Consider the following 15919-nt stretch of genomic DNA (forward strand, 5'->3'; position numbering starts at 1 on the left):
CCATGAACTAAATCAGTGCCCAACACGGCACTGAGGACACTGCTGGGTAGACTGCAGGCCGAGGCGAGCGTGGTGGCTCTCTGAGTTAGTACGCGACAGGGAACGAGTCGGTGCCGGTGGGGTTCCACATGATCTATGCAACGGTGCAGCGCACGCCAGACTTGACGGAGCAACTATGCATCGACTGCCTGGTGGAAGTCATCGAGAGGCTCACGGACTGCTGTGCGGGGAAGATAGGAGTGAAATTCTTGGCGCTAAGTTACCAGTTCCGGTATGAGACTGACTATCTATTCTTCGGCCTGTTGATGAGCCACTTCCCCCACGGCCACCGCCTCCACCGCCAGGTTCATGTCTCTAGTTTCTATGCATCTACATGGCTAATAATCAACTATCATAGTCACCTCATTTAATCAAAATTTATGGCATGTAGTTCTCAAGCTGTCATATGAGATATCAAAATTAGTAATAAAGTGAGTCTAGGCCAAGGGTAATGAATCATTAGCGGATGTTCGTTACTTCTCAAATCTTGATACTCTCGATGGGACGAATCTTGGTTAGATGACGAAATAACTTTCCCTTGAGTCATCAAAGAATTGTGCGATACTTCACATTGTAACTTGTGGTGCGCACTCCATTCTTGTTTAGTGCATTTGTTTGATTAAAAGTATTTTTTGAAAATTGGTTTTCCGGATTTTCACATATTTCATTCCCGAGAATGACTTAATCAATGAAAATACTTTCCGATCAACGAAAAATTCATTAATAAAATTAGGACAGTGAATTCACAAATCTAAAGAGATGAAAATACTTTCTGGAATTGCTCATTTGAATTTTTTTTTTTTTTAATTTGATTTTTTTTCTTTGTCTTCTTCCTTCACCGATCAACCAGCCACACGAGGCTGAGTCTCCATATCGGACAAGCTCCCCAATGAAGAAAAAATAAAAATAAAATAATAAACAACTATAATATAAAAAGTAAAAAATTTATTTAAATTTTTTATTTTTTTCCTCAGATAAAGTCGTGAGATTGAAATTATTTTTTAAATGAGATCCAAATGCCAGAAAAATTTTCTAACAACTTCTGGAAAACTTTTTCCCAAAAATGGTTTTGGTGGAGTTTTTTCCCTAAACAAACACACCTAAGATTGGCGTTTTAGTGCTTTCTCCGGTGTATTACCTAGTAAACAGTAAGCAATGATTAAAAAAAAAACGATGTGCCTTTGCTCTTGCAGGTGGAGAGAGGAATTGGACGAGGACTGTGATCATTGCAGCAGCGTTACTGGTTGCATGCTTTGTCGTTCTCCTGATAAGGAAAAGGAAGAAGAAGAAGCAGGGCAGACAAAGCGTTGAAGGTGAGTCCTTATCTATTTGAATTAGTGTATAAAATGTTTATGAGGTTTAAAAGATCATGGACACGATGAAGTTGACTAATTACCATGCTTTTAGACCAGCAAAATAGTTTGTTTGTTTGCTCCGAATGGCCCTGTTTTTCTCTTTCTGGGTGAAGTTGAGGATAAATTGGCACAGAGTCGCTGCAATTTGATCTGGCTACTAACAGAGCGGCAACGGATAACTTCTGTAATACCAAGAAGCTTGGACAAGGTGGTTTTGGTGCTGTTTACATGGTAATAATTGACAAAGCACATCCTCTAATCTCTTGTATTCAAAATTTAAACAACACAGGAATCATAGATGACATCAATTGATCCTCTTCAAAATGCTTCAATGTGCCAATTGATACTCATGGGGACCTGCTTTGATGAAATTCCAGGGTCGGCTATCTTACGGACAGGAAATTGCGGTTAAACGGCTGTCACGTAATTTTGGCCAAGGAGAAGTAGAATTCAAGAACGAGGTCATGTTACTAGCCAGGCTACAACATAGGAACTTGGTAAGGCTCCTTGGTTTTTGCCTGGAAGGAGTCGAATGGCTTCTCATTTACGAGTTTGTGCCCAATTTGAGCCTCGATCAGTTTATATTTGATATGTTACTCTGCTTGTCATGCCTTATTTCAGATCCTCATGAAATGATGAAGGGACGTTCATAGAACGTGATTTTACCAAAATGTGTAGATTTCTTGAAGTGTGTGAATCTCGACTGAGATAGGCGTCACAAGATAATAATTGGTGTTGCTCGAGGGCTACTTTATCTACACGAAGACTCTCGACTTTGTATCATCCATTGGGCCCTCAAAGCCAGCAACATTTTGCTGGACTCAGATGTGAATCCTAAAATATCGGATTTCAGTATGGCGAGGCTATTTGAAATGGATCAAACTCAGGCCGAGACAAGCTGGGTCGTGGGGACCTAGTAAGTGCTACAACATCCCAGATTGCTTACGGATAGAACAAAGGCAAACTGTAAAGCTAACAGGGTAGACTTATTGTGATGCACAACAGATATATGGCGCTGGAGTGTGCAATCAATGGAAACTTCTCTGTCAAGTCTGATGTCTTCAGTTTTGGAGTTCTAGCTTTGGAGATTGGGAGTGGTGAGAAGAACAATCTTTTCCTCTCGGGCGATGACACAGAGGTCTTGATAAGCTACATGAGTATAAGAACATACCTGACAAGGTTTTGGAGATCAATCGGTTTAATGTTTGTCAAATGTTAGCAATACTAGGATATTTAACTGATTCATTATATCTTTCAGGATTATGCATGTATCTTCTTTGATGGTGCAATGATGGGCTCGGTACTTCTGATGCTTAACAGCCACTCGATCTCTCTGCAAGTGCCGTCGCGACCCACATTCTTCAAGCACAAGGGCTCTGAATCGATGTCATATGCGCAAGATTGCAGTTCAAGGCTATCTGGGGCTGACAAATGAGAAGCAAATTGAACCAGCTCTCAAAAAACGAGGTCTCTATGACCAAGCTCTATCCACGGTGGCCTTGCGAACGGAAGATCATTGCATAGTGCGCACTAATTTTTGTTTCATGTCACGGTTTTCAGATCATCAAGATGACATTTCATGATTTATTTCTTCCTTTAGATTATTGAGGAATTATTTGGCTTCATTGGCTTGTGATTGTTTCCAGATACATAGAACGTTGGAAGTGAAGGATGCTCTGAAAAGGTCATGCCTAACTCTACCTGTCTACCGACAAGAACAGCTAGAACAGCTTGCACTTGCAAAAGTCAATAGGTCTGATAAAGACATGAGGATTCATGCCACGCGTCCAAGCGCTACTTGCTTTACCAAAATTTTCAATTGTACGCAGTTTTGTGCAAACAGTAGTCCACATAATTTAGCATTATTGTATCATTTTCGAAAATAAATACTTAAACATCAAGCACGAGAATAAGAATGCATGTAAGCCCCGGATGTGAAGGAGATGAAAAGGAGCACGTTCTTCTCTTCCACTCCATCAAGACAAGAGACAGACAATCAAGGCTACATTTTATCTCAATGACTGGGCCAAACAATATCATATTTCACAAGAACGCACATTGCAACCAAATCTGATTTTCCGTACCGGACAATGAAAAATATTTTCCAGTTCATTTTCTAATTTTAGTTGAATAAAACTATCTTGATTTTTTGGTGTTTCGTTCGCAAAAGATAAGCTAATCAATGAATACGTTTTTCGTTCACCGAAAAAGCACCTTTAAAGGTGTATATTATTTCATATTTTTGGTAGTTCACGAGTTCTCAAAGATGGCACACATGTATTAAGCAGCTAGGATTGTGACCTTGATATGGAGCTGCATGCACTGTGTTGGGATATCTTATCGTTAGTTAGAATGGGATTCCAACTCAATATTATTTGAAATCACACAAGTGAAAACAAGAGACCAAGTAGCTAATATTTTTACTAAGCCTCTGAAGGTTGATGCAAAAGTTCAAGAGTCTACAGAGAATGATTGATGGAAGAGAATTTGGTTTAAGGGGGCCGTTAGCAATTAAATCAAATTCAATGTTGTCGAGCACAATGAAAAGTTGTCAATGTCCGCTCGACTCTCAAGACCGGTGCATGAATCGAGAGTCTTTAATTGTAAAGTCATAATTAGGAGGATTTATCAAGAGTTTGTTCGTATTCCGATGTTTAATAAATGTGTAGTAGATGCATTTTGACTGTTCATGTTTATAGGAGTCAACTCCTTGAATTGCCAATTAAATCTATCTCCTTGAATTGCCAGTTATATTTATGAGTTTTTAAGTGGTTGATAAAGAGTCATGTGACAAGTTTATATAAAGGCAAGTATTGTAACAATTTCGATATAGGTGAGTTAAGGTGAAAACATAAAAAAATTCTTTTCGTTTCCTTCGTGAGTTGTCTTGTGAGTGTTTCAACTTCACCTAACCTTATCACTCTATGCAAGTCTTTCGTTCTTCCATTGACAGGCATGGGAACAATCTTGGAAATATTAATAGCATTAGCTCATAGAAGTGTAATCACTTTCATATGAAGGTTCCGTTGCATTCTGAGTAGAAACACAACGGTATTTACATGTGCAAGAGAACTAAAAGGCTTGCTGTATATTATCGAGTCACAATAACGTGAAGATTTTCCACAATTTCGCTCAAGAGCGGGAAGACTTGGTCGTGCTTTCTGCTAACGCAAAAAAATAAATAAATAAATAAAATCTATATGCATCGCTGGATCTAATGGGTCACAATAGCGATCAACTTCCACTTGCAAACAGGAAAACTCTTCTAGCAAATAATAACCAACTGGTATCGGTGCAATCAATAAATACGAAAACCCAATTATCTTTGGAACAATTGTTATTTGATCTCCATATTAGCCATCAACATTTTAGCATATTACTGTACCCTAAGGAACAAGAATAGCAAGGGATTTATGAATAGAAAGAGGACGGTGCCAGCTATTGGCAACAAGTTCGGTGTCGAAAGACTAGTGCCTTTCTCCAGTGTGTTCCTGCGTGATCGACTTCTTAAAGTATTGTGGAACCGGAATTTAAAGGTGTTTTTTCCATAATTATTTTCATGAACGTTGAGAGGAGCCCTGTGAAATGAACATTGTTAAAAATATATCTTAAATTTGAGCTCGAACGAAATCCGACAATCTATTGTGTGAATGCTCCAGCACGTGAAAGTACGAAAAAAAGATCGGTGCATGTACTCGCCGGTGGATATGTGTTCACGTGAAAGACAGAGAAAAGGGGAAAATGCAATCTTTGACTTTAACCGAATTATAAGGATATTTGTTGACAGTGGACTCCTTGAAGATAACAAAAATGAAAGAAATAAAGAAGAAAAGAGAATATAAGATTTGCTTTCTTGTTTGTTGAAAAAAAGGTTGCGTGCAAGAAAGGTGAAAGTCCAAGATTTGGACGTTGACCGTGTACATGGATTTCCTAATCCTAGTCCATGTTGAGTCAGCCAACGAACGTCCCTTCTTGGAGGTATATATATATCATTCGTGAACTTGGCCGTAACTAGGTCTTGAAGCGCTATCCTTAAAGGAGTGCTTGACGTGGGTTTCTTTGTGGAATTACATCAACAATTTTTGTGTTCTAGTCGAGAAATTCTTGAGGTAAGAATTTGTGTTTTAATTCCTTTGCGAGATTGAGAGATTATTTCGCTAGGACTTGAGGGCTAAATACTGTGTACGTTATTGGATATAATTGGGGCTTGGGAAATCCTGAGAGTGTTTGAGTGATTAGAGTTTGGTCTGTAATCTCCGTGTATCGCTTGATCTATAGTGAAATTCGTTGCTGCTTTCCCGTGAATGTAGGTCTCTACGACCAAACCACATACACCGGGTGTCCGATTTATTTTCTTTATTTGTCTATTTTATCGTTTGATCGCTTGGATCTGCGCAACAATTGGTATCAGAACGAGGCTTATTGAGTTGAAGTGAATCGATGGCGACGGAAGAAGTACAAGTGAAAATCAACAAATTTGAGGGAAAGAACTTTGGTTTCTAGAAGATGCAGATTGAAGATTATCTATATCGGATGAAGCTGCATTTGCCCCTATATGGGGAGAAACCAGAGATGATGAAGCAAGCTATTGGGAATTGTTGGATAGGCGAGCGCTGGGTGTTATTCGGCTGACGTTAGCTCGTAATGTCGCGTTTAATATTGTCAAAGAGAAGACCACTGCGGGTTTGATGAAAGCTATGTCGGATATGTATGAGACGCCATCTGCTATCAATAAGGGCTATTTAATGCGGCGTCTGTTTAATTTGAAGATGAGCGAAGGTGCGTCTATTGCTAATCATATCAATAAATTCAATGTGATCGTTAGTCAATTGAGTTCAGTTGATATTGACTTTAAAGATGAGGTATGTGCTTTGATTCTATTATCATCATTACCCGATAGCTGGAATACTACTATTATTGTTGTTAGTAATTCCTATGGGTCAACAAGTTTGACGTTTGATGGTATTCGAGATTTGATTTTAAGTGAGGACATCCATAGAAGAGAATACGGTTAATATGTATATTTTGCTTTAGTAGGTGAAAATAGAGGAAGAGCTGGTACTCGTGGTAGTAGAAACAGTATGAACTCAAATATACGCGGCGAGTCTAGGACTAGTGGTACTATCTGTTGGAATTGTGGCAAGAGAGGGCATCTTAGAAAGAAGTGTTTTAAGCTAAAAAACGAAATGGGTAAGGGAATTCGAGTTGAATCTGCAGATGATATTGCAGCTGTAGGTGATAATCTTGATGGTGTCGATAGGGTATTGTCTGCTTGCGAGAATTCGTCATTTGACGGATGTATTATGATTTCTGATTGTTCTTTCATGCTACACCGACTAGGAATTTGTTTGCTACTTATCGGTACATGGATAGTAGTAAAGTGCGGTTGAGGAACAACAATGAATGCAATAGTGTGGGTGTTGGTGATGTTAAAATCGGGATGCATGATGGTATTGTGAGGACATTGACTAGAGTAAGATACGTTCCACAATTGAAAAAGAAATTAATTTCCTTGGGTGCCCTAAATTTAGCTAGATGCAAGTATTCTTCACAAGGTGGAGTTATGAATGTTGTTCGAGGTACTTTGGTGATAATGAAAGGAATAAAGCATGGTGGCCTGTATGAACTTCAATGTGAGACATTGACGGGTTCGCTCTAGAGGCGTCGGCATCTATTCAAGAGTCTAATGACTGCTTGAGGAAGACTTGGGTGTTTGTGTCGATGCACAAGTTTGATGTTGTCGTTAGGAATATGTGGTCAAGAACTTTGATCGAAATGGAGATTGGTAAGTTGATTAAGCATGTGCAAACCGACAATAGCATGGAGTCATGCTAGAAGCTGGTAAATAAATTCTGCATGATAAAGGGCATAGTGAAATACCGCATTAGTGCCGGTACACCACCATAGTTTGTAGAATTAACGAGTAGAACATTACTAGAGACGGCTCATAAAATGATCTCTAGTGCTGGTATGTCTAAGAGAATTCTAGCGGATGCGCTTGGTATGGCGAGTTACCTGATAAATATATCTCCATCAACTGTGATCGGATATCGAACTCTCGAAGAAGTATGGTTAGGTGATGTTGCTGATTATTCTATTTTTAGAATGTTTGGTTGCTCATGTTATTATTGAGTAAGTGACGGTAAGCTCGATGTGAGGGCAAGAAGCATATTCCATGGCTATGCACGAGGTGAGTGGGGTTATCGGTTGTGGTGCCCGAATATAAATTCACATGTTCACGGCAAAGAAGTTATATATGACAAGTCTCCAGTATTTCATGCTAGGAGTGATTATAGTAGTGTTCATACGGATGCGGGCGATGTTCGGTTTGAGGTGGAGTTGCAACTAGAAACTCCCGAGGTAGCGGATATTAGCACATTAATTGACATAGATGGTGCTTGTAGCGATGTGGAGCTTGTAGAGCCAACGGTTGTTGTAACTACTAATATTAACAAAGTACATATTCGATCTTCTAATAGATATGGATGCAACGGTGGTTTTGCTTTATCTGTGATTAAGGAGCTTATATCAGAAAGTCCTTGGGGAGCCGTTAAACGTGCATGTGAAGTTGGTATTTTAATGAGGTCCACAGTTATGGCAAAGTTCAAGCGCAACTTGGACTTAGATGATGTCTGTGACGGCTGAGCCCTTTGGAGCTGTTGGGAGAGTAGCGATGAAGTTCAAAGTTATTAGCGAAGTGATTATGACTTGGCTTAAATATCAAGCCAAGGTAGAGAATGTTAAAAATATGTCTCGAGTTTAAGCTCGAAGGAAATCCGACAATGTATTGTGTGGATGCTCCTGCACGTGAAAGAACGAAAAAAAGATCGGCGCATGTATTCACCGGTGGATATATGTTCATGTGAAAGAAAGAGAAAAGGGGAAAATGCAATCTTTGACTTTGATCGAATTATATGGATATTTGTTGACAGTGGACTCCTTGAAGATAACGATAAGGAAAGAAATAAAGAAGAAAAGAGAATATAAGATTTACTTTCTTGTTTGTTGAAAAAAAGGTTGTGCGCAAGAAAGGTGAAAGTCCAAGATTTGGACGTTGACCGTGTACAAAAAGAGTTTGACAAACCGTATTGCCGAAAGATAATCTCACATTGAAGTTCATACATGCCACCATGCTTTCGGCAATACGGTTTGTCAAACTCTTTTTTTATTCAATTCACCTTCACTGTCGGTAATATGACAGCCAAGCTCAACGCATGATATACGTGTAAGGCCAAAGATGAGTCACATCACTGCAGCATAACGCTACAAATATCAGTCCACTGTTCGAAAGCAAGGCTATATCGGATCTGGCTTGGCCCAAACAGGACGTCCCGAAAATGTGAGTATGCAATGTTCATGGACTTAGTTCAATTAAGTTCATACGCTTGAGTCCATCCGCTGGTCCAATTTAAATCCTCTTAATAACTAAGATTTTTGTTTAGGGACTGGAGTTGGTCTTTAATTTTTATGTAATAAATTCTTAAATGAGGCTGCAAAAATTTTGGTACCAAGAGTCGGTTATATGTTATCCGTTCGTGAAGTAACTTCCAATAAGCATTGAAAGGAAGTTATTCGAAGATAACCATCGATTGGTTATATTTTATCCGTTCGGACAATAACTTTAGATAACCACCAAAAGAGAGTTATTTGTTCTTTCCAATTTAGTAACCACCGTTTACAAGGGTTATAAATACCCCAAGTGAACTTTTTGTGTTCGACCAAAAAAAAAAAACTCTTCGTGAGCTCTTTTAGTCAATGACAAAACTCAATGTTCTTTACATTTATCTTTGCTTTCCACAATTTATCTTTTCCGCAACTTTACATTCTCGCATCTTTCAATTCCCATACTTTAGTTGTAGTTTCGGATACTTAGTGGTCGGTTAAATTCTGTCATTATATGTATCTATCTATCGTCTCGTTTTGTCATCGATTAAATTCCGGCAAAGTTTTTTGTGCTTCTTCGTCTAATAACTTCCGACGATGCATATCCGTTCCTTGCGATCCATTGAGCCTCCTATCCGAAATCGCCATAGAACCCATCTCTTTTTAGTAAAAATTGAAGAAATGACCTTCGGTGAAAGTTATTTCGTCGACGACCCTTTTTGGACGAACGCGCATGCTCCAATTTACTAAGTGATGGTTCATTTTGACTCACTCGTTAATTAAGACCGCTAAAACAAGAAATCGCTAGGTAAGTATACCAGGTGGGTGCTGGGTAAACCTTTCACGCCCTCGGAGATGCTTTTGCTCGAGGTGAAAAGTGGTTTCTAAGTTAAATTAGCATATGTATCTTTCTTGATGTTGGTCCTTTTTCATTGTCCGAGAGGCACCATTGCAAGCCCCATGAAACAGTTGAAGTGTAGGGATGAGCAAGGTACGGTTTGCAGATACAAGTTGAGAAAAATAATAATAATAATGAAGTCAAACCGAACAGCATTGTAGTTAAGAACCAAAGGTGAACCTAACAGAGCTAAACTTGCTTGAGTGATTGAAGGATTTCCAGCTAATCCCAATCTAACTTGTAAAGAAGTGGTTAACTGCGATAAGAGAACAGAGAAAAGTAAAAAGAAGAAGGGGGAAAGTGGAACCGCCAAAAAAGAAAGCGAAGAAACAAGAAAAGGAAAGCTCAATGATATTAAAAAAAAGAAAAGGGGAACGCGCCTTTTTAGAAAAAGTAGGGGGACCCCCAAGGGTAATACTGACGGAGGACCATAATAGGCTGCTTGAAAATATGTAAATGTGTTAAATCGGTCCTGTTTCCGAGTATCGATGGAGGGTAAATATGTCAATGTGTAAATGGAAAACGAAATAGAAAATAAGTGTACCATGCGTGTATCAAATTGCGCATTTCTTTGTGATCGGAAAAAATAATTTGAAATAAATTTGGAAGGGTGCGAATTCTCTACGTTATTCCTTGATTTTGTTGTTGTCACGCAGACGCGCTTTCACATGAACGATGATGGAAACAAATCTGCAACGTAAGGCAGAAGATATTGAAATGTGGAATGGCCTTCTTCATTTGTTGTCCTCATCTTCTTCAGTCTCTATCAAACTCCAACCGTAGTTTTCGTCTTCGACAATGGAGGTGAAGCAGCCAGCACGCACCATGTCTGCACAGCCTCCTTCAATCCCTCTTTTTCTTCTTCGTCTTCCTTGCGTCCTTCTCTGTCTTCACATCGCAACGTTCGGCCTCTCTGGCGCTGAACACTGCTACGACATTGGCGACTTCGTTGCCGCCAGCAATTACGCCAAGAACCGTGAGCTTGTCCTCTCTTCTCTGGCTAGCAACATGGCTTCAAATGGTGGGTTCTACTCCGGGAAGGTAGGGAAAGGCTCGGACGTTGTTTATGCGCTGGGTTTCTGCAGAGGCGACTCTTCGAACGACACTTGCTTTAAGTGCGTAAGCGCTGCTGCGGAAGATTTGATGATCAAGTGTCCGACCCAGAAAGCTGCGTCCACCTGGTGGGGAGATCCTCCGTGCATCATCCGTTATGCCGATCGTCCTATGTTCGGCAGGAAGCAGACGTTTCCGACATCAAAGGTTTATAACACCGGCCACATCCAGATGGATCAGGATCAGTTCGATCCGATATGGAGGAACTTGACCGAGGAGCTGGCAGGGAGGGCTTCGATGGGGACGTCAGAGCTCAAGTTCGCCACGGGGAGCATGCTGTTGCCGAACCACCAGACCCTGTTCGCTCTGTTGCAGTGCAGCCCCGATTTGTCTCGGACTGATTGCCAGAGTTGCTTGCTGGAATGCATAAATGATTATCAAGGATGTTGCCACGGATATCAAGGTGGCGTTATTGACAAGCCGAGCTGCATTTTCCGATGGGATTTGTACCCATTTTTCACTTCCAATCCGGGCAATCCTCCGCCATCTCCACCACCACCAACTGCAGTCGCCGAGAACGACCGTCTTGCTCAACCAGCAAATGCCCAAGTCACCTATGGTTGGTTCAATTTTAAATTCATGAATCGCAACTCCCATTTAGAGTCTGCGCCTGCTATGTGGGATGAAGTCTTCTCTGATACACATGGGGATTAGTAGAGTCTAATGTTTCGATTAAACGCATTGCTTGATGTTGGCAGGTAATACCGTGCAGTCATTATGGATTGTAGATGCTGTTGAAGGTTCGGGAGTTCTCTTGGTAATGGTTATTGTCTTCGTGCGTTTCTTTATTAGAAGGAGAAGAACTAGTCCATGTAAGGTCCTATCTGGTTAGTGGATCGATCGGCAGTTTTGTGTTCTTCAATTTCGTTGCTATTCAATGACTTCATATCAAGCTTAGCATAAGGATTATATTTCCCTTCTGACAGATGGTGCAGAATCTAAAACTAATCCTACATTTTTGTCAAGAACACGAAAGTTTTAGCTTTTTCTCGGATCGGATTCTGGAGATCTAGATCTCATTTTTATTGCTCTGCATTTTCTTCAGCAAAAAAGGAAGTCACAACCGCTGAGAGCTTACAGTTCAAAATAAGCGAGATCAGGGCTGCCACAAATTTCTTTTCAGAAGGCAATAAGCTTGGACAAGGGGGATTTGGAATAGTGTATCGGGTAGCTGGAAAATTATTTTGATGTTCATATGGAATTACATACACTACATGGAGATAAACATTGTTTCATACAGAATAAAATTTTGACTGCAGGGCAAGCTTGAAAATGGAAAATATATTGCTGTGAAGAGGCTTCAGAGGTGTTCTAATCAAGGTCAGCAACATTTCAAGAATGAGGTCACTCTGTTGGTCAGACTTCAGCACAAAAATCTGATTAAGCTCCATGGGTATTGCTTGGAAGAGGGGGAAAGAATTCTTATACTCGAGTTCGCACCCAATGGTAGCCTCGACAGATTCATTTCTGGTACGAACTCAGACGTTTAAATTTGTTGCTTCCATTTCACTGACGGTAAATGTATCGGTTGGACAGACTCTTGCTTCAAACCATTTGGCAGTACTTTGCTTTACTCACAGAACAATTAAGAACCTAAATGATCTCTACTTTACAGATTCAATCAATCGTGTGCTGTTAAGTTGGGAGAGGCGTTTCAGTATAATAAGAGGAATCGCTCGAGGGCTTCTTTACCTGCACGAGGATTCCCCCCTTAGGATTATCCACCGTGATCTAAAGCCTGGCAATGTTCTGCTGGATGATAACATGAATCCTAGGATATCTGATTTTGGCACGGCAAGGCTATTTGTTTTGGACCAAAGTAGAGATAAAACTGCACATATCGAAGGAACTTCGTAAGTTTGAAATAAACTTATCTAAAGCTCCTTGGTTTGTTTCAACCTTTCTAGGAAAGTATACAATGAAAACAAGCACCAGTTTCAGTTTTCCGATGGATGATTCTTGGATCTATGTGCTTCATGTGCAGTGGCTACATGGCTCCTGAATATGTAAGGCATGGAGAGATCTCTGTGAAGACCGATGTGTATAGCTTTGGCATAGTGGTATTGGAGATCATCAGTGGCAAGAAGAATTCGGAGCACCTATTGAGCTACGTGAGTTTAAATTTGTTGAGTTTTGTCCAACAATTTAGCGTGTGAAAATGTGTACTACTTCTCCTTGCGCATGTGGAATTACGAAGCCCATTTGCTTGCTTTCTCAATTGTGCACTGCAGGCATGGAAAAATTGGAGAAAGGGAACGCCTTTTCGCCTTGTAGATCCGATGTTAAACGCCAGTCCGAAAAGCGAATTGTTAAGATGCATTCAGATTGCATTGTTATGTGTCCAAGAGAACGTAGCAAGACGGCCTACCATGGCTTTGGTGGATATAATGCTTGGAAGCCAGAGTACGAGCCTCGCAATGCCGACACGGTCTGCATATTTGACAGATGACAGTGTTAGAGAAATGTGGACTTCATCGGACAATGGCTCATCACCGTCAACAAACGAAGCTCAGGACAGATCCACATCCTACATGACATCATTATCGTCGGATCGAAGCGGACTATGGAAGTAAGACGATGCAAGATGCTGTTCAGCTGAGTTTATGCTTTTCAAAAGTCTAAACTCAAGGTGAGTTTCATTAGCAATCTGTGAAACACCCTGCAAGGGATACGAACCCAGCTAATACTTAACTTCAAACTTTTGACATGGGCATGGACCTGTTTGGGGTTCGCAGATGTTACTTCATCATCTGAAATGATGTACAAATCAAATTTTGAGATTAAAATACGAGTTGATCCATTCAATTGGAAAGTTGCTTCCTGTCCATATCGAAGTCTTCCATGTTTAATTGTAGCTCCCGAGAGTTCGCGGTCGTCCTCTTGCCACATCGTGTTCTCCCATTCCCACTGGCATTGCACACCAGGCTCTTTGCTCTCGGTCAATCCGTCACAGTGGAAAATATACTTTCCACCTTTTGATTTGTCCTGTTGCAAACTAAAAATTCAGGAACTTCTTAGGTTAATGGATTATCATGTTAATATATAACTGATCTAATTCGAGCTCTCCCAAAGCCTACCAAATTGTAACTTAGATCCATGTGATTAACATATAAAGATTTAATTCTAAATCGCCCGCAAATCTATTTACTGTAGGTCGATTAGACACCTAAGTATATTAGCGGGAGAACTAAATTACTTTTACGAACCGGATATAAAGAGTCCGGGGACTTGATTACACTAGATTATTCTAACGCCTTTTTGATACCATTTTATTCAGTCAACATTAATTGATTTTAACATAAGTTACTAACAAAGGTTATCATGCAGCTGCATAATCAATTAATTAAACATCTAGAAGTCATCATAGATGTCAGGCCCCAATCCTTGAGTAGGCGGCATCCGTTTGAAATCGTCCTTTGGGTCATAAAGGGTAGCGTCCCAGGTTTGCTATAACCCACGATACTTTATTGGGCAAGCGAAAATACGTAATACTCCCGGACAATAAATAAGATAGGGATAGAAAAGCAAGAAACACTTCAATTCAAAAAACATCATTTCGCTTACAGACATGTCATAACCCAATCGGGGTAATATACTAATTAGCCTCATGCTTCGAGGTGGGTAAGGATAAACTTCGTATCTACTCCAAATAAGGTCTACGTCACCCTCGCTTTAACGGGTCCACAAGAACTACTAGTTCCATCAACTCGGACCCGAAAAGTTTATCAACGACGGGGTAAGATATAAATCTCGGTGAGCCAACACCTACGCTTGGCTAAGGCGTTGATTAGTCCAAAACATCCTATTGATCAATCACGGACCATGGAATATATGTATGTCAACCACAATCAACTTACCCGATAGGAGGTCATGCATAATGCAATGTGGACGTAGTGTATGATCGTGCCAATTCAACTAAATAGTCAAATTCTCAAATACTCATAATGCAGCTCAACATCAATTAGATCTTGGACACCACACAAGTCAAGCTATTAAAGATGATTTTGCGTGATCATGGCAAATAGATCCGTACAACACAATGCCGGAATCTATTAGTACGATTCATGCAACACGATGCTATGATTGTCATCTGGTAACCTAGGCATTGTCCCATAACCTCTCGGTGACGGCAACTACAAGTGGTAACGCAATATCTCAAATAGGCATTCCATTATAGAGCATCGGTCCGTCACAAGCCGTGACCGGTATCCAACGACCCATGACACAACATAGAAAGTTGGGCAAGCGACGAGTCATCGGCTTCATGTTGTAGGCAAGCTACAAACTCGATAGGCCACGCATCATCATTTCATCATATGACCAATCAACTCATCCAGCAACTATCTCATTTTTAGCTTTGAATTTAGCCAGATGCTCGCACAATTATGCTCAAAGACTTGGCTCTTGCCATTTTCATGCTAAAAATGCATTTTGAGGCATTCAAGGTCATATGAAAGCATAATGCCAATTACAAGGTCCATCTAAGCAGATAGAGTTAATGACCCTCAAATGTTTACTCAATCGACCTTCAGTCAGTTGACACACATGATTGCATATATGAGGTTATCAAACAATTCGCAAGTCAACTTAATAGCAAATACAGACACTTTGAGGACCAACTTCATTCTCATAAGGCTATCTAAAAATCTAGCATTTCAATCACAAATCATTGCAATCAACTAATCTTCCCAAGAAAGGCTATTTAACCTAACCAAGTCTAGCATAATCGGGCCTTAATTGATCTACTTAAACATCTAGGAAATTCAATTCCACTAATTCCAATTGCAATGAATAACTTAGCTAGTGATGAGAAGTCAACTCACAGTCAACTACTCGAGACGAGTGCGATGGCGGTCCTTGAAAATCCTCGGGCACGAACGTTGGACGCGGCTCGGACACTTGGCTCATGGGCTAAATTTCTTGGACAAATGGCCCAAATGGCTCGCGGTCTAGGCTCAAGAGCGCAATTCCTCGGCCAACTTGGCCCACAGACCAGACTCACGGGCCCAGGCTCTCGGCCCACTTTATAGGATACGGCCCAGGTTAGATTAGGCCATGGGCCAGCTCGTAGGCTCATAGAACAGGCCCGTACAGGGCACACAGGCTAGAAATTGGGCACGGTAGGGCAATT

General features: G+C 40.5%; 2 protein-coding genes across 2 annotated transcripts in view; both read left to right on the top strand.

Annotated features, from left to right (window-relative positions):
* LOC115726524 (cysteine-rich receptor-like protein kinase 34) overlaps nucleotides 1-13361 on the top strand; it is a 55722-nt gene extending 42361 nt beyond the window's left edge. Inside the window, exons 6-9 of the mRNA XM_048276195.1 lie at nucleotides 12048-12258; nucleotides 12404-12641; nucleotides 12773-12899; nucleotides 13020-13361. Coding sequence (XP_048132152.1) covers nucleotides 12048-12258; nucleotides 12404-12641; nucleotides 12773-12899; nucleotides 13020-13361 — 918 coding nt within the window. The remainder of the gene's footprint in view (nucleotides 1-12047; nucleotides 12259-12403; nucleotides 12642-12772; nucleotides 12900-13019) is intronic.
* Nucleotides 1-15919, top strand: part of LOC115731290 (cysteine-rich receptor-like protein kinase 44) — a 101955-nt gene that overhangs the window by 40945 nt on the left and 45091 nt on the right. The window lies entirely within an intron of this gene.

Source organism: Rhodamnia argentea, chromosome 3 (genome assembly GCF_020921035.1).
Source record: "Rhodamnia argentea isolate NSW1041297 chromosome 3, ASM2092103v1, whole genome shotgun sequence".
Lineage (NCBI taxonomy): Eukaryota > Viridiplantae > Streptophyta > Magnoliopsida > Myrtales > Myrtaceae > Rhodamnia > Rhodamnia argentea.